General features: G+C 38.9%; 2 protein-coding genes across 2 annotated transcripts in view; one reads left to right on the top strand and one right to left on the bottom strand.

Annotated features, from left to right (window-relative positions):
- The window catches only part of LOC135107937 (ectopic P granules protein 5 homolog), a 31,329-nt gene that overhangs the window by 5,715 nt on the left and 7,001 nt on the right, over positions 1 to 18,613 (top strand). The window contains exons 9-34 of the mRNA XM_064018383.1: positions 157 to 384; positions 880 to 999; positions 1,302 to 1,450; positions 1,848 to 1,947; positions 2,061 to 2,191; positions 2,549 to 2,692; positions 3,129 to 3,306; positions 3,659 to 3,895; positions 4,067 to 4,230; positions 4,334 to 4,499; positions 4,613 to 4,744; positions 5,022 to 5,092; positions 5,612 to 5,874; positions 6,397 to 6,593; positions 6,723 to 6,865; positions 7,158 to 7,335; positions 7,748 to 7,945; positions 8,297 to 8,428; positions 8,678 to 8,776; positions 8,979 to 9,134; positions 9,348 to 9,531; positions 9,876 to 10,091; positions 10,418 to 10,578; positions 10,967 to 11,100; positions 11,479 to 11,590; positions 11,911 to 12,074. Coding sequence (XP_063874453.1) covers positions 157 to 384; positions 880 to 999; positions 1,302 to 1,450; positions 1,848 to 1,947; positions 2,061 to 2,191; positions 2,549 to 2,692; positions 3,129 to 3,306; positions 3,659 to 3,895; positions 4,067 to 4,230; positions 4,334 to 4,499; positions 4,613 to 4,744; positions 5,022 to 5,092; positions 5,612 to 5,874; positions 6,397 to 6,593; positions 6,723 to 6,865; positions 7,158 to 7,335; positions 7,748 to 7,945; positions 8,297 to 8,428; positions 8,678 to 8,776; positions 8,979 to 9,134; positions 9,348 to 9,531; positions 9,876 to 10,091; positions 10,418 to 10,578; positions 10,967 to 11,100; positions 11,479 to 11,590; positions 11,911 to 12,074 — 4,157 coding nt within the window. The remainder of the gene's footprint in view (positions 1 to 156; positions 385 to 879; positions 1,000 to 1,301; positions 1,451 to 1,847; positions 1,948 to 2,060; positions 2,192 to 2,548; positions 2,693 to 3,128; positions 3,307 to 3,658; positions 3,896 to 4,066; positions 4,231 to 4,333; positions 4,500 to 4,612; positions 4,745 to 5,021; positions 5,093 to 5,611; positions 5,875 to 6,396; positions 6,594 to 6,722; positions 6,866 to 7,157; positions 7,336 to 7,747; positions 7,946 to 8,296; positions 8,429 to 8,677; positions 8,777 to 8,978; positions 9,135 to 9,347; positions 9,532 to 9,875; positions 10,092 to 10,417; positions 10,579 to 10,966; positions 11,101 to 11,478; positions 11,591 to 11,910; positions 12,075 to 18,613) is intronic.
- LOC135107939 (uncharacterized) overlaps positions 12,763 to 18,613 on the bottom strand; it is a 6,259-nt gene continuing 408 nt past the window's right edge. Inside the window, exons 2-8 of the mRNA XM_064018385.1 lie at positions 18,243 to 18,613; positions 17,851 to 18,001; positions 16,117 to 16,245; positions 14,980 to 15,087; positions 13,756 to 13,888; positions 13,317 to 13,434; positions 12,763 to 13,018 (exon numbers count right to left, since the gene is read on the bottom strand). The exon at positions 18,243 to 18,613 is cut by the window's right edge and continues 15 nt beyond it. Of these exons, the coding sequence (XP_063874455.1) occupies positions 12,910 to 13,018; positions 13,317 to 13,434; positions 13,756 to 13,888; positions 14,980 to 15,087; positions 16,117 to 16,245; positions 17,851 to 17,910 (657 nt within the window). The 5' untranslated portion in view covers positions 17,911 to 18,001; positions 18,243 to 18,613 and the 3' untranslated portion in view covers positions 12,763 to 12,909. The remainder of the gene's footprint in view (positions 13,019 to 13,316; positions 13,435 to 13,755; positions 13,889 to 14,979; positions 15,088 to 16,116; positions 16,246 to 17,850; positions 18,002 to 18,242) is intronic.

Here is an 18,613-nt window from a genome sequence, read left to right as displayed (position 1 = left end):
TAAAAAGATATAGTGTAATGGAGAGTGCGATGTATTCACAAATTAAGCTTTCTCCCCTAAGACCATTTCTTTGAATTAAACATTAACTTCTTGCCTCTCAGAAATAATATCAGTATAGATATCATGCAAACTTCAATGAATATTATCCTCATGCAGGAGAAGATCATGCACCTGGGAAGCATGGCACTGTACCTGTTCCGAGCACTGCCCATTGAGGTGTGGCGTCCCACTGAGGAGGACGTGACTTGTGTGTCCCACTGGTTACTCTTCATGCCGGCCGCCAGTGTGGAGAACCAGCTGGCTCGTGTGATACTCTCTAAGCTCAACTGGGGGGAGAATGAGGCCAAGACAAAACTGATACTACCTCAGGAACTCCATCAGAAGGTGAATTGTTTGTTTTAAGGGCACCTCAGCAGGCATTTTTTTTCTTTCTTTCTTTCTTTCTTTCTTTCTTTCTTTCTTTTTTCTTTCTTTCTTTCTTCTTCTTCTTCTTCTTCTTCTTCTTCTTCTTCTTCTTCTTCTTCTTCTTCTTCTTCTTCTTCTTCTTCTTCTTCTTCTTCTTCTTCTTCTAAATTTGTTGTCCTTGGCTGGTACCCCTCCTTCATAAAAAAAAGAAAGAAAGAAAAGGGACTACATTGCTGATGTAATTGTCAGTTCTTGTACATATAAATGAGTCTTATGCATAGGTGAAGAAGTTGTACTGCATGTAATTGGTGAAAGTGTGTGAATACTTGCATTAATTGCCTCTGAAAATGAGCATAAGTCCCATTTAATCAATATCTGAATTAACAAATAATTGTGTTTTGTTTCTAAAGTTTCTATCTTAAATATATTCTGTCTGTTTTATAACTGAGAGATTAATTTATTTTTCTCTCTCAGGTGGCGCTGACTGTCCTGGAAGCTCACATCAAGATATGCCGTGATCTGTATTCTGGAAACCTTCTGACAGAGGGTGTGAAGCATGTGACAGCAGCCATGTACACCCCTGCTCCTGAGAAGGTGGGTGAGGCATGCTGGCCAGGTAGATGACATTGACTTGATCCATATAATTAAGTGTAAAGGCTGGATAAGACAGACCAGTTGGATATAATGTAAGCTGGATGGGTATAACTAAATAGACTGGCAGAGGCAATTTAGCTATGGAGGAATAGTTATAATGTATAATAAGAAGTTCAGTCTTCATATTGTGATTTCCATGTGTCTACTATTCATAGCCATCTCATTAGGGATAGAAAGTGTTAGGTGTTTGAGTGAAAGCTTAAATCAAATCAGTAGTAAAGTGTTGTGTTTTTGTCATACAGGTGTTCTTCCTATGGTCATGGGAGATGTTAACTCGCCTGCGTCTCCATCGTCTGGACCAACCAGAGTCACAGGTGCGTGCTGCCCTGGCCTGCCCTGCCTCCCTGCTGGTGGACATGCCTGACCCAACCTCCATCACCATCACACAGGCGTAAGTTCCAGTCCACACACTCCACCACTGTCCTGAATCACTGAGATAGGAAATGTATCAGTAACTTAGTGAGTAGAGCAAAGAAAAAGCAAAGTAGTTAAGGAGAGTTCTGCTGGAGCTCATATTTGAGTGCCTTGAAACTTATTTTTATAAAAAATTTTCATTATGTGAAATTCATGCTTCTAGTTATTTTCATGACAAAAAGACACAATTGGTATGGTTTTTCCTTATTTCATAAAGTTTTCAACAAATTTTTGACTCATTTGAAATCCATAGTTTTACTTGTTTTCATGACTCAAAGATAGCTATCACAATTTTTCTTTTTTCTTTGCTTTGTGTAATTTTCACTTATGCAGGATTTTCAGATTGTGTTTACTTTTGTACATCTATACCACAGGTCCCTCATGAATGTCGTGAAGCGTGGCATAATGGACAAGAAACCACTGGCACTCTATGCAGCTCTCTTGATGACCACTTGGGGACACTCCTTGCCTGAGGTGAGTTGTAGAGATACATGATGACTATTTTGACTTATGGTTAAGATGTCTGGCACATTTTTATACCACCTTTATGTTATTAGTTATGTGTATGCTGTTCTTTCTTTGGTCAGATATGTGAGCATGGTGTGGAATGCATGCATGAGCTGGTGATGCAGGGGAGGTGTGAGGCTGTTATCCATGCCCTCGGACAGATCACTCCACTCTTCTTTTCCCAACCAGAGGACCTCACCACCAACACCAGGTGAGGAGAGAATGTTTTTTTTTTTTTTTTTTTTTTTTTTTTCCTCTCTCCAGGTTTCTCTTTTGTGATGTTGGATTGTATTTATTCTTAGAAACTGAATGTGTATGAAAGTATCCTCCAGTTATTACTTAACAAATTTTCTTTGATAAACTTGATAATTGCTGGAAATGTGTTTAAGTTGGTGATAATGTTATATTTTCATACATTACACAGAATGTTTAGAGTTTGTCTTTTTGCATTTCTTTGCTTTGTAAAAGAGCAAGTAGTAGGCTTGTTCTCCTTTATTTATTTATTTTTATTTTTATTTATTGACTTTTTTTCAGAGTAATGCTATAACCTCCCTAATGTTTCCTTTAGATTTATGTTGGCCATTCAGAAGTGCTTGGCAGCAGACCAGTCCTATATAACACTGGCCAAGAGCTTTGTCTCAGCAGCACCACCTGGCAAGATCCTCACTCTCTTTGCTGCCATGATTGTGCACCACATCAAGGATCACAAGAGGTGGGGACCTGCTGTCTTGCTGCTGTTAGTGCTGTCAACTAAGTTGTTATAATTGGCAGTACTCCTATAAATTAAAGTCCTTTCTTATTTATGTTCTAATTTATTGGAGTGATTTCACTGATTTTTTCATTTATCCCATTTGTTTTCTTTATTTTCATGGCTTCATGTTCCTCTGTGGATTTTCTATTTCAGTCATGTTTTCAGATTGAGTGAAGTTTTATAAACCTAAATGTAAATTCCCATAATACTTTATTCAATATATGTAATTTATTTATACCTATTTTGATTAACTGAAAAACTTGAGGAACAATTAGTTATTTGATGAAAATTAGTGAAGATGGTGGTGATACTGAATATCTATTGGCAGTGAAGAAAATTCTGAAATGATGACATTGATAAACAACAGGGTCACATTCAACAGTCTTGGCCTCTACAGGTACAGCTTTGTGTCAGGAGCACCAGCTGTAAGGTTTTGGCTGCAGCTGCTCATTGGGGTGCCAGAGTGGGTGCACAACAGCTCTGTTCTCTACTTACTGGACATTATCTGCCAGCATGCCTTTGTGCAGCCTATTTGCTGGCAAGAGGTCCTAAGGGCATTCTCAGAAGTAATGAAAGTAAGTGTAATAGTTAATTATTCAACTTTAAACTTGTTTTGTTTAGATTTCTGGTTCTTGTTATTATTCATACTTATTTGGTGAACATCCTTAATATTTTATATTACATAATGAAAAATAAGAAAAGTTTTTCATGTTTTCTCATGTTTATACCTAAAAATTTCTAAAGAATTGAACTCAAATTCATACATCATGTAATTTCAGAAGGATTTCATAAACTACATTTTATTTTTGGAATTCAGTTCTGATGCTCTACTGGTAGATGCTTTCCTTGCGTACTCTGATAATAATTTAAATTTAAGATCAAATGGCACAGTCTCCTTCACCCTCCTTGTTCTCACGGGTACATCAGAGCCCTGAGTACCAGCACACAGGTGGGGGAGGAGTGTTTGCCTTGCTCTCCTGGCTTACGGCTGGAACCACCGCCCCAAACTCCCTGTTGGTGCGTCCGTCGGCACCTGAGTTCCCATGGTTCACCATTGCAGTGCTCATCCTGGAAACACAGCAGGAGATTGGCTCAGGGCTGTGGAAGAATCTCCTGGTGGAGCTCTTCAATCATCCTGACATTGGACTGGAGCAAGCTGTCAAGGTATTGGTTATACATTTTCTTCCATATTGAAATATATTATGTATGTGTAGCACACCACTGAGCACCTGCAGAACACATGTGTGTATACCATCATTGCAAGGTAAGTAAATCTCATTATTCCTAAAAGAGTGATCAGAATGTATCACCAAAGTTTGTTATGAATTCTTACAGAAAGTGCAGTCAGATTTGGGCCTTGGTCCAGTATCGTCCAACCTTCTCAGCATCTACCGGTGGGGCCAGCAGGTGGTGGATCTCCCAGCAGACCACCCTGCCCTCCCCCTCACACTGCAGATGTACTTCCTGCTTCACCTGGCTCGTGTTCCTCCCCAGCCTGGGTGAGTCCATTCATAGTGATTTTTTTATGTATCAGTTTATGCAATTATAGTAATAATTATGACAACTAATTTGCTGTTTTTAATGTTTGTGTTGTCATTTCAGGAAATATGAATGTTGCAGTGTTGTTTCCCAGTTCTATAAAGGGTACATTAATTCCTCCTTTTTGGGAAAAATAAAGAAGAAAGTGCTGACTTGTACTGAGCTTCTTGAGTCTAGAGTGCATGAACAGCAAGATCAGGAAGATGAAGACAGCCCACCAAACCCTCAGGTGAGACCATTTAAACTTATGAACTGCTGTGACTTAAATCCCATCACTTCTTTTCAGTTGGTGTCTGATATCCTCTCAGATGTATTTCACCAGTTTCCTTGTCTCCCTATTAGCTTGGTGCAATGGCCCGTTTGGTGCGAGGAATGCAGGCGTGGCTGGATGAGGAGCGACTGTATGAGCCTGGAGTGTACCTGCCAGCCCTACCCCCTCACTTGCTGCCTCACCACCTTGTACAGATTTTCCAGGTGCGATAAAGCACCTGTTAGACTATACTTGCATTAAAAGATTTTAACTTGAATATACGTAGCCAGAAAAAAACTTCCTTAAAACCTTGCCACATGGATATAATTAAGGTGTCTACACTTAATGTAATGAAATAGAGTCCAAATTTCCAACCTAAAAATCAGTCTTAAAAGAAAGAAGTACATAAGATTGAAAGTAAGAGTCAAGATTTCTAATGGCATATTAGCTTTGCAAGAACTGTGGAGACTTTCTCTCTATTTGACAGTATTTTTTCCATAGGGTAACTGGGAGCCATGGCCTGAAGCTGTTGATCGAAGTGCCATTGAAGATAACAGTCAAAACCTCCTCAAGTAAGTCAAAGTCTAATGAACTTTCAATTCCATAACTTTTGTTATGGAATTGAAAGCAAAACTGTACTTTTCTTGTTTATTTAATTGCTCTTTATTAATTAAACTCAGTGCTATGTATCTTTCTCACATAAATTATTGTGTTTAAAATTTTATAGTTCACAACTTCTGTCTGATTCATCATGAACTCATACTTCATACCTACCTTTATCTCAGACTGGTAGCATCAAACACCTCCCCAGATTGTGGCTACAGAAAATCATATTGTAAACTAAACTCTCATAACTCCTGTTTGATTCTTCCTGACACCACACTTCATATCAGCCTTCATCTTAGAGCATGGCAGCATTATGCATCTCATACTGCATACCCTCCTTCCCAAGAGTGTGACTACAAAAAAAAAAAAGTCTCAAGATAAATTGTCTTTCATGATTCCTTCAAAATAATTTGACCTCATACCTTACACCTGGCTTCATAAAGCATTGCAGCATCATACACCTTATATTATACATTCTTTCCCAGAGTGTGGTACCAACATCGCAATGGCAGTGGAAGTACCTCAGCATCCCCTTCAGCCTCCCCTCAGCACACAGCCATGCAGGAGTCTCCAAAGAAGCAGGAACAGAGAGACCACAGGGCAGCAATTCTCAAGAGGCTTGGCACCTATGAGCCCCCCCAGCCACCCCCTGCTGTGGCCCCTAGGAGTCCCCTGCACACCCCACTCCTCCATGACAAGACTCTCAAGGACCCAGATGCTTTACTCTGCCATGTTCTTCACTACACAGGTCTCTCTCTCTCTCTCTCTCTCTCTCTCTCTCTCTCTCTCTCTCTCTCTCTCTCTCTCTCTCTCTCTCTCTCTCTCTCTCTAGTTTTATTATTTGTAAGTTATTATTACCACTACAGATGCCTCACATGTCTATTTTTTTCTGCATTGTGGTTTGTCATCATTATTTGTACCATTATTAGCCTTTTCCTAGAGAGTTATGGCACAGTTGTCATTATCATTGTTATCATTATTGTCTTTACATGTTAACTTTTGATATGTGCCACTGTTACATTATCATCTTTGTCACTCTTGGCAGTGTTGTCATTATACTAAAGAAAATCAGGTGTCTGTTGCTATTATCATTGTTATTACTATTATTTGACTTACTGTATCAGTATTTGTACATTGTTAGTGTCATTATTAATGAAATGAACTACTATACTATAAATGTCAGATATATGCCATTACCACCACCACCACCACCACCACTACCACACTAAACATACACAACTTGCACATCACCAGCCACGTATATTTTCAGATCTGGTTGTTGAGCATTCAAGTGCTGTAAACATTTGGTGTAAGGAGTTGTGTGCACTGGACTGTGTGTACCGGGAAGTGTTACCACGGCTCTGGTTCAACACCAACACCAAGATGGTCCAGACAGCCAAGTGCAAGCCTCCAAAGGTTGGGCGGCAGCAGCCTGAGTGTTGTGGAGAGGCGAGCATTGTGCTAGAGGTGTGTATCACCATTGAAGTGTCTTAATTATTAGGTCCTGTGCTTTTATATTGATGATTTGTCTGTAGTGTTGCCTTAAAAGTTTATGAATGGAAAGATAGGTTTCACTTTTCACTCCCTTGCTTTTAGTTCTCAGAGGCTCGCTTAAATGAGAGAGAAAATGCTCGGATAGAACAGAACAGGGAACAGTCTGAGGGTGTGGTGCAGCGGTGCCTCAAGCCCCCACCACTGCAGCTGTGTCAGGCTGCTGTCAGTCTGGAGGCAATCATCACGTGAGTCTTTGTTGCACTGTTTGTGGTTTGGCATCCATAAGTCATATGATTTTTTTAAAGGGAGCTATGAGAATTGTGCTCATTGGTAAATTGTCCTGTCTTGGTGTTTGGTTACGCTATACAGGACTGGTTGTTTTTTATTAATTATATGCTTGTCGTGTACCATTGTTTTTGCCTCATCTTATGGCCTCAGTCGATCAGTCATATACTCAGCCAGCTTTTTAGAAGTAAAGATGTGTCAATGCAGCCAGTGTAGTGGTCAGTGTATGGTGACGTCATATTGCCTCTGCAGCACACTGGTGAATAGGTTCCGCAAGGCAAAGCATGGGGAAAGCAAACAGACCATCTTCCAGCTCCTGACAAGTGGCCGGCAAGTCTTCTACCACATTGTGCAGCTCACCTCGGAGGACACCAGTGCCTACCCTCCTGCCAAGCAGCTGATTACCTCCTGTGCAGAAGTTCTTGGTCAGGTAACACACCAAAAGCTCATTACTCATATTTGGCCATAACTTGACATCCTTATAATATAAACTTAGCTATTTTTAAGTGTTTGTAGAAGATATTTAGCAGACTTACCTTCGATTTCTCTTAAAATTTGGTTATGTGTTCATTATGCAGGATTTAACTATGATTGGGTCAGGTAGCACTATGAAATGTCTTTGTCTGTTCCATTTGCTATTGTGCTGAAATATGTCAGGTGCTAAACTTTTATTCTTGAAGTAAGGCATGTTTGAATCATGTGATTCATGAAGGATCTGCTTTTAAGTTCTGTGATGGTAATGTGTAACTAAACTGAACATAGAGAGGTGATAAAGAGAGAGAAAGAAAATATTAATGATAGGAGGAGAAGGATCATAATAACCAGATTTGTGTTATTGGCAGGAATTTGTGAGTGGCCATGGGGACTGTCAGGAGAAGTTGGTGTCTGAAGTGCTGGAGTGGGGAGGGCAGGTGGGAGGGCTGCTGGCACCTCACTTCACCCCGAGTGTCACCAACACCGCCACCTTCCTCTCTCTGTACGCCTCCCTGGGTTGCCACGCCTCAGTGTCACCTGACCACACCTTCATGCTGCTCTCCAAGGTTGAACAGAAAAGATGCCTCTTACATTTTATCTGTTCACTGATCTTCCTTTATTGGATTATCTACTTTCTCCTCTCCTTCCTTCATTTGTTCATTCAGTCATTCATTCCTCAAATAATTTTTCAGTTTACTGCCTGTAATGAAAACTTGGATTTTATTTTACAGAACTTCATAGTTAGTGTTACCAGAGTTGGTCAGTGAATTAAGCAAGCAGCAAATTTACCTTTATTCAAAAATTTCAATTGCAAATGATACTTTTTTCACAAATATAAAAATGACAAAAAAAAAATAATATAGTAAAATAGCCAAAGGGATAGAAATAGGGTGCCATTAATTACACGTCTCCATCAGTTTGATCTGGAGAACTGGGTATCCACTACTCAGCTGAGCACCAGCGACTGTAGCAAGCTAGTGGGGAGTGTGGGAGCAGCTCTGTGCTCCCTCCTGCCTCAACCACAACCTAGCCTTCTCATGGTGCTTGAGGTAATGCAGACTGGGTCACTGTCTGCACTTATGAATTTAATGTATTACTTGTCTGAATACATCCACTCTATACATTGAAAGAAATTGTATTGTACATATTCAATATACAAATTAGTGAACATACAATGAACATAACAAAAGAAATATGTAGGATATAAATGTATCATCAGTCTATTTGGTATATAATTAATTTTGTATAATATTCATTATTTTAAAATGTGAGGTAAGTAGCTTTTCTGATGTACACAGCTGTACCGAGTCCACCTGAAGAGTTTGCTGAACCATAAGTTTCCACAACACTACATGGAGGTGCTCAGCATATTGCTTCAGGTGTCTGCCTCCACACAGGTGAGCTGCCTCACCTTGCTCTCTCTTGAAGATGTAGGTATTTAAGGGAAGGTTTTAATATTAGGCTTGATTTAAGGAATTTTTAGGTGTGTAGAGAAACTTTTTTGTAAACTAAACTTTAGGTCATCAGGCATAGGGAATAATATTCTTGCTTTTTGCAAAGAAAGAGTCTTTGTTGTCATATTTTTTTTTATGTATGCAGGAGGACTGTGGTGGGGTGAGCACTGGTCTGTGGTATGACCTGATCAATTCCCTGGCAATGGGTGTCGCCTGCTTCACCCCAGACATGGAGCGGCAGGCTGTGGTGCAGGCCATTAGGGGCTATGCTCAGCACCAAGCAAGGCTCTCTCAGGCCATGGTAAGTTTTCCTTTCTCAGGAGCAACTCATGGACAGCAGGAAAACCTAGAGCCTAGAGTGACCAATTAATAAAGAAATTAGATTTTGAAGATTTAATGGTATAGTGATATGCTTTTATTTTTTTTTATTCTCTCTTCTAAAATATTGTTGCTTTTACTAGTTATGGAACACAGGTGATACTTGTGATCGACTATCCTTTTGGAATTTTTACAGGTGGATGATACACTGAAAATGTTGTCCAACTACTTTGTGAAGCAGCGGCTGGAGTTTGGTCTGTATGGTCTTTACCCAAAGTACCGGCTGCACATCAGACCTATTTCAGTCTTCCTGTGCCTCTTGTCCCACACCTACATTGTCACCACACTGCATGCTAGACCTGGCACCCTCCAAGATGACGGTAAAAGAGGAGGAAAATGTGTTCATCCTCTTCTAGTTTTATGATGTTTCAGTGTCAGAATAAGGTTAATGAAAAGATAAGAAAATAGAAACAAGTAGAACACTTAGATTCTTCTGGAAAGTAGCATTTGTTACATAAAATCTTAAAATTTATGACAGACATGTATTTTCCACAGAGCTATGAAAAATTTTTCTTTCTGTAAAGATGATACAATGATAGATAAATTCAGCCAGCATTGTTAAAGGAATCTTAAATGGTTTTGTATGTAGATAAAAGATAAAGAGGAAGAAAATGGTGTTTTGAGTAATGAGTGATGGTGAAGATCATGTCTTTGTCATCCACAGTGGTGCAGAAGGTGTGGAGGACAGTGGAGGGTGTGTGGGCCGGGTGGGTGGCCCCTCTAGGTGGTGCTGACAGACAGACATGCCCAGATTGGCTGCGTCACCTCACTCATGACATTCAGCTGCTGCTACCATGGGCCCCAAGTGATGCCAGTGCTGCTGATTCCATGGTTGCTATGTTTGTTGCTTCCATTGACTACATCCATGAGTTGCTGCCAGGTAAGTCATGCAATATTGAATAAGAACAAATTTTCTCCTGGAATATTTTTTTATCTCTGCTTAGTTAGAGAAATTAAGTTGGAATATGAGAGGCAGTGATGAAACTGCTTGTTTATAGCTAGCTGATTTTGATTTTCTTGATTTTTTCCTACTTTTTACTTACATTGCATTGATAAGGCTTCTCTCTTACTAAATAACCTTCATTCATGCACACACACACACACACACACACACACACACACACACACACACACACACACACACACACACACACACACACACACACACACACACACACACACACACACACACACACACACACACAGGCCAGTCAAGCATGCTGTCTCTATTGTTGGAGTACTACAGTAGTACTTTTGCTGTGAGGGAGGTGAAGAGTCATGTGTTGGTGGTGATACACACCCATCTGGCAGCCCTCCCCTGGCATCACCTGCACCCCTCCCTCCAGGACACCCTCACCCTGTGCAAGGTATGGAAATGTTGACTGATGTATCTCTTCTTGATATATTAAAGTTCTTTAGTAGTTTACTAACATCACTTTTGTAGGTATAATCAGACATGATATTGAATAGAGTTGAACTGAATTGTGTGTTAGCATTTCAAGTATTGTCTAAGATTTTAATATTATATGGAAAATTCAGAACATCTCAGATTCACTATTTTAGCATTTTTTAAATAAAGTTGCACTAGCAAAACTTCAGACAGACCTTGTCCATAGTTGAAGTTTAGATTTTTGCCATGTTTTCATAAAGGATTCTTGAGGACACTGAGGAAGTGAATAACAAGAGTGGTGTGTGTGTGTGTGTGTGTGTGTGTGTGTGTGTGTGTGTGTGTGTGTGTGTGTGTGTGTCATGTAGGTGGTGGAACAGTACCTGCCAGAGTGCCACAGCTTCATGGGGCAGGTGTTGGTGCAGGTGAACTGGGGGAAGGTCCTTGAGGTTGCACTGGCACCCCCCACCACCACCACCATGGTGACCAAGGCCTCACAAGGGTAAGCCAAACAAAGTTGAAGAACTTTTTGCTATGAGTAAGGCATCTCTGTCTTATTATTCTTGGCCCTAATATAAGTATGTCATGCATATTTGATACTTCATTTTCCTTTGATAATACTGAGGCTTTAATAATATTATCAGTTAATTGTATATATCACCTTATTTTACTTATCTCCATACCTCTCATGTGTGATTTTTATACAATACATAGTGTTTTGTTTTTATATTTTAATTCATTATTGTAATTCACTTTTATGCATCCTCCTTACATATTGAAAAGAATCATCATTCATGTGTCTAGTTATTGATATATAATGGCTAATTTAGCACTGTAACATGTCTTTTGTATGTCTAACTTATTGTGTGTCCATCATCAGTGAGTGTCATGGATCCATGGGGAGTTACTCATCAAATCAGATTGCTGCCAAACTACACACCTGCCTCCTCAACCTCCTAGTGAGGATATCCATGGAGCCAAGTGTGAGACAGGTGAGTGGAACTTGAGAACTCATACCATGTCTGCCAAAGTATCTTAATAATTCCTTTGCTTTTTCTTAACATTCTTACATGGAGCATGTGTTCATAAATCTCAAGCTTTGTTGTAGTAGATTACTTTGCACTAGCATTCTACCTATCATGTCCATTGATGGCTATAAATCAGGTCCATCATTCGCACACACACACACACACACACACACACACACACACACACACACACACACACACACACACACACACACACACACACACACACACACACACACACACTTGTTGTTGAAGAGCACCATGCAAGCAATTGCCTCTTGCAGTCACCCCTGCTCCAGACTCTGCTCCTGGAGTCTGAGAGGTTTGCTTGGTGGCTCATAGATGGAGACAGCTTCCAGCGAGTTGTCAACTGGTGGGTGATGAGCTGTGACCCACGTATCATCCTCTCCTTGCCAGACAGAAACCCGGTTGACATCTCCATCATACAGTGAGTATGGCATACTTTGTTCTCCTCACATAATGTTTTGTATATACAGTCAATCATTGTCCAACTTTACAGTAAGATTCCAGAGATCCTTATGCACAGTGGATCTCATGTAAATTTTAGTGCTTCTGAAGTCCACTGTAATTTAAACTTAGAATGGAATTATGTTTGAGTGAGCACATCATACATTAAAAAAGTTATTTGACTGTGAATCTATGTCTTGTTGGGCAAATTTGTGTACATATATATTTTTTTCCATATGTACTATCTTGGTGAATTCATATTTACTGAGGGTTGAGTGTAGTATTTGCCTGTTGTTTATATCATGCTCAGAATGTAGCCTTTTCTCTCCTTATATTTGTGTCTGAGGAAACATTCCATCACACTACTTCTTTTCATTGCTGTATTTTCTGACTTGTATTGTACTATAAGTAATACTAGATTGATAAATTTCATGGTTTTGCACCAATATCTATACATATTAACAGTGGATGGAGTCCAATACCACTGTTTTTGAGTGAATGGCACTTCAGTTGAATATTTCTCATCCTTTTACCAGCTATTAATTATATTGTCCCGGTTTGTGCTTTGTGGATTTTCTTCATGTGATTTACTTGATGGTTCCTGCATTTCATGTGGGAGCTTTTGCTGTTTGCCAGACTGAGCCATCATGATAAAGCAGATAAACCAGTTATAAATGTAGATAATAAATTGTATTTAAAAATCAGATATAGGTAGTACATTATAGATATATATTCATGGTAATACTAATGTGGACCCTAATGCTGTATACTAATGCTGCTCCACATCATCATTGGGAGGAGTGTTGTATGTGGATCTATTGTGTTGTTTCTACTGTTGAAAGTGTTGATTCAGTTTCTGAAGGCATAATCTCCTTGGGGGGACTGGAGGTTGGATGTCCTGCCATTGGCTGCTCCACTTGTTGGCTAAAAAGTGATCATGCAACAAAAAGAAATAGAATAGTTAATAATAAATAAATAAACAAGACAAATACTAAATATATAAATAAATATAAGCAAAAGAAATGCATGAATAAATATAATAAAAAAAAGATTAATTATGTATGTAAAATGATTAATTAGATAAGACCAGAAATCAATCAATCTCCCTTGATCATACACTTAGCATGGTTGTTCATTGATAATTTCTAACAATTTTTATTTGTTGAAAGCTCTTCATTATAACATGCATAATGTGCCACCTTTTGAAAACAACTTAACTTACTTGTCTTGAACTTTAAGAACTTGGGTGTAGTATTTAACCCAGAATGCCCTGTAAATTAGCCAGCCCAGCCCACAGGCCACCAGGAAGACAGCCACAGCCACCAGGCCTCCATACACTCCTGAAAAGAGAACAAACAAAAGTAGGGATGGAAAAAAGAATTTAGAGAATGTCAGATTGGAAAAGAATCTAAAGACTGATCAGAAGATAGAGAGATATGTTTTCATAAAAAATGCTGAAATTAAATAAGTGGCTGGCAACACAAAATTAATACATAGTTTTTTGTTTTTTTTTCCCAGTGAGTTACATGATATGAAATTAGAGAAAATGCATGAAAATTTGAAATTAAATTTTGATTGTAGATGCCACATCTCTGCTCATGGCCACACCTTAATGAGCTGGACATGGGATTGGTCTGACAATGAACGTGAAAATGTGTTACCTTTGACGTTGTCCACTCTGGGAAATGTTTTGACCCTGTAACATTCACTGTGCAATGTGTCAGGTTGGGAGCTTTCCTGCTCACTCAGAGCCACACACACCTTGTACCTGGTGTCTGGCATAAGCTCCTCCACCTGGAAAGTGGCACCAGGTATATGAGGTCACAGAAGTATCCATAGCTTGTCACCATAAAGATAAATGCTCCTTAATAATCCTATGTACATGCCCAAAGTTTTTATTTTCACTAAAGTAATTTGTTGTTTTTACCTGGTTTTCTTAAAGTGTTATTAATGTCTTATTGTTTGAATTAATTCTGTATTCAAGGTATACTAGGAAGATGGTCATCATTATGCCCAGAGTGGCATTGCTAAGGTTTGGGACTGTAGACTGTATCTGAAAATAGCCACCAAAAGTTGGAAGGTTATACTTGCAAGTACCTAAGTTATCCTTTCATTTTATTTATTTATTTCATTATTTTTTTTCTGCTGCCTTGTACTTGTTTTTACCACTTGATGTGGTGATCCTCCTTTATATTCACTTTGATTTTGTATTGTGTCTTGATCACTACTTGAACATTTCTTCAGAAATCTATTTATACGATATAGCTAAGAATTTTTTTTTTAATCAACATTCTGCGATTCCTTCTGGATACATTAATTTGGGGTGAGAAAAGAAAGGTTGCACTTTGCTTTATGGATTTATTTATCAATGAAACTTATTATTATTTTGTATGTATAATGGTCTGACGTAAAATGAACACAGAACGTCCTGTTATCAGTGTGTCACTTGCTATAATATAAAGAAACAATAATCACAGTCTAGAAAATTTACAAAGCTACCACAATATCATCACATTTTAGAGAGTCAGTACCATGTTGTGTAGTGAAGATCCAGAACAGAAAGATTTGTCTTAAGACCTTGTGTCTTGAGTTATCACCACCACCCAGAGATCAGCCCTTCTCTCTCTCACCTGCGTAAATAACCTTTTAGATTTTAACCATGCACATAGATGAAAATAATTCTAACAGATCCTGCGTAATTAGAAAGAAAGAAAAAAATTGTGCTCGTAACGAAGTAAAGATTTAATTGAGAACTATAAGTGTTACGATTCATCATTAGTAAGAAAAAGTGTACGTGAGTGAAAAGTATTTAAAATAGATAGCTAAGGTTACTGATGATTGACTACATATTCAGAAGAAGAAAAAGTGTAAAACCCAATGCTTACTTGATGTTGTAATGGCATGAGAAAATTCAATGCTGGTGTAGATTGCCTCTGGAGTGTGTCGACCACTATCATGCTGGCATTATCCTCCTGCTGCACAGACACCAAGATCTGATGAGGAATTAATTTATTGAATGCATGGTGTCTCAGTAATGAGGTTGTGTGGTATTGTGAGGAAAGGCACGGCCGTGAAAAAGGAGGAAATTATGGTGCATATTTTCAAACCTTACTGTGCCTTATCACTACTTCTGATAGACTCTTCTGGAAGTTATTGAGATATCCAAGATTACTGGAAAAAGAAGAAAAAAATATTTCTCATAATTTGTGTGTCCATTAAAAGTAATCCTAATGAAAACTCAAAATGTTTAAGAGTAGGAGCGATGCTCTGACTGACTGTGATGGGCTGTTTGATTTTCACCACTGTGGCAAAGAATACCTGTGATATTCCAATGGTCCTTTGATTACTTGCAGAACTTACCAGAGCAAAGTCATGAGGCATTTATGTAGTATGTTTAGTAGTCGATATTTGCTCTGATCACAATATTTGCATATAAAAATAGATACTTAAGTGAATAAACAAATAAATGTGTATCATCCACTGTTGATTTATAGACAAGCATTATATATATATATATATATATATATATATATATATATATATATATATATATATATATATATATATATATATATATATATATTTATATATTTATTTATTTGTTTGCTTTATTTATTTATTTTTATTTTTTTTATTTCATTATTATTATTTTTTTATTTATTTATTTATTTATTTTTTAAATATATATACCAGGTTGGCGTGATAGTGTGTCCCATAACTTGATTAAGGGCACACTGTTGCCTAAGCAGCGTAGTGCCAAAAATTATGTATTATTTTACGAACTATAATTGAATAGTAAGAGAAGACTCAAAAGTAAACGAACACATCAAAATGATTGAATACTTGAATGTGATACAACGTAGTTAATTTAGCGACTACAGAGATAAAGTAAGAAAATAAAAATAAACGAAATGGTAACAGTACGAGGTCTAATGAACAAATGAAGAATGAATAAATAAATAAAAGACATGACAGTCACACACTAAGACAGCAGTAATGGAAAGTCAAGATTGGTCACTTACTTTGTGGTTGGAGAGGTTAGAGGGCAAGATGGAGACAGTAATAGTGTCAGCTCCTGTCCACACGTTGTCCACCGTCATCCTCGCGGCACCCAGGCCTTCGACCCCTCTTTCGTGGGTGAGTGCCAACACCTGGGAATTAATGGAAGATGCTGACCTTTAATAACTTCAGGAATGTTGCAATTATAAGTGCAAGTGTGCTGAGACGTTCTGACTTATGGCTTCTTCTCAAGCTTGGTTAAATATTACGGAGTATTTTGAAAGACAATGAGAACAAAAAGGAGTGCCTGAGTAATCAAAACCTTTCAGTGGCTTTAGTTTGATTTTTATAGAGAAATCTTATATTGTTATTCGAGTGAAAAAAAAAGTTTATTGTATCATCAGCATTTGAAAACTTAAGGGATTGATGAAGGTCGGGTTATTTACTACCCTACGGGGATTCTGACTCCGGTACACTCATACAGGGACACCCATTGTCTCGATCTCGTGTTAAGTCTCATGTTGTGTTGTCTGAGAGTCAAGTTATGACCTGTCGCACGCCACAACGAAGGTCATGCGTGGATTTCAATATACCATTTTGTCACATAGGACTACTACTACTACTACTACTACTACTACTACTACTACTACTACTACTACTACTACTACTAGTTAGGGCCGTGCAGGATTTTTTTTTATAAGGAAGTATAAGAAATCATATGTACTGTTTTACAATAATTCTCTCTCTCTCTCTCTCTCTCTCTCTCTCTCTCTCTCTCTCTCTCTCTCTCTCTCTCTCTCTCTCTCAGGTAGGTATTTCTTTTTCTTTTTATGTAGGAGGGACAACGGCATAGACATATTTTAATGAGTTACGTGACTTACATAAAAAAAAAGCATGAAGTGCCAACACATAAGTGGACTCACTCAGATAATGTCAGTAGTTGGTATGGATTCCTTGTCTCCCAGTGTGTGCTCGAAAATCTCAAGAGCGCAGGAGGCGGGAGGATAGCTAGCTGTCCCTTGGGAATATCACTGGATTTAACTCTTATTTTCCCTTACTTTCTGAATTTGGCTAGTTTCCTGCAATGGTTATGTAATTCTCTCTCTCTCTCTCTCTCTCTCTCTCTCTCTCTCTCTCTCTCTCTCTCTCTCTCTCTCTCTCTCTCCATTAAGGCAGTACATTTTTGTATGTAACCTTTCACATTAATTCATTATTAGACAAGTTTATTTATTTTATTTACTTATTCATGAATATTATTATTACTGTTATTATTACTAGCTTTTACAATGGATGACGCTATATGAATATTTGATATTTGTGTGCGTGGGAACAAAGTGTGTATGCATGATGAGGCGATTCGGTCTCGTCACGCATTCACCCACTGTCCAGAGAGCCGGGGTATGCGTAGAACTCTTAAAGGTATTACTAGAATCATGAAGACATCTTAGTAGAAAACTTTGGTAATTAACTTCGAGTAGGGATGTTACAAGTAGTTGAGAAGATAGAGAATACTTGCTCTAGTGGAATACTGGGATGACAGCGTAAAAGTGAATGAAATAAATGAACAAATTAATAAGGAAATATGATTGTGTGTGTAGTAGTAGTAGTAGTAGTAATATAAGTTAAGGTGAGTTGAGGTTACGTTACCACATCTAGAAAGGAATGCATTTTAAATGGTCATGATAAAGAAAGAAAATGTGCAGGTGTATTGAGGCATAGAGGTTGCCATCTTTCATACAAGCGCATACTTAACTTACGGTTTGCAGCGCCGCATGGAACAGGAACCACCCACTTCTTGAGCAGAGTGTACGAGTCATGGTGATAGTGGTGGTGTGATATGCAGGGTGTAGGGCGCACGTTCTAGCCAGGCCTGTCTTCACTCCCACCCTCTATAAACCAGTGTCTCAACTGGGAGTGAACGAATGCGATATGGTGAAGGAGTAATGCGGAGACGAATGTCGCTTACAGGTATCTTACATTCACACAATAGCGCGTGAGGCAGATGCTGACTGCATACACTAGTTCGACTTTGTCCAGGATTTCTAAATAGTATATCTATATTTTGATATGCGGATCACAAACTGATGTTTGTGATGTATTAATGGTTACTATGTTCGGAGGCGCGTTAAGCTCACTAAAAGACACCTACAAAAAAAGAAATGACGGGGAAAGCGTTCCAGGAAAAACAGCGCGGCACCACCGTCCTTCGTACTGCATCTGCGGTGACTGGAGACGAGCAGCTAGTCAGCCCTCAGTCGCACAGACCTTTTGGCGGAGCGGCAGCGGCCTCGCCCGGGGAAAGGGAAGGGGGGATGGGGGAGTGAAGAGCTGCCAGCGAGCTGAGTAGCCATGCAGAGAAATCTCGATACGCTGTCTTGTTGCGTACAATAGACGATCATTCCTACGTAATTCATCGGTATAATGATTTCCACATCCCGCTTCCTGTGATGGATACTGGAAGGGGACTCGGTGGGTGGCAGGACTTGTAGGGCTGACGCGGCGTGTTGCTGAGCGGTGTTT

The sequence above is a fragment of the Scylla paramamosain genome, chromosome 16 (assembly GCF_035594125.1).
Source record: "Scylla paramamosain isolate STU-SP2022 chromosome 16, ASM3559412v1, whole genome shotgun sequence".
NCBI lineage: Eukaryota > Metazoa > Arthropoda > Malacostraca > Decapoda > Portunidae > Scylla > Scylla paramamosain.
This window is presented reverse-complemented; position numbering and strand designations above follow the sequence as displayed.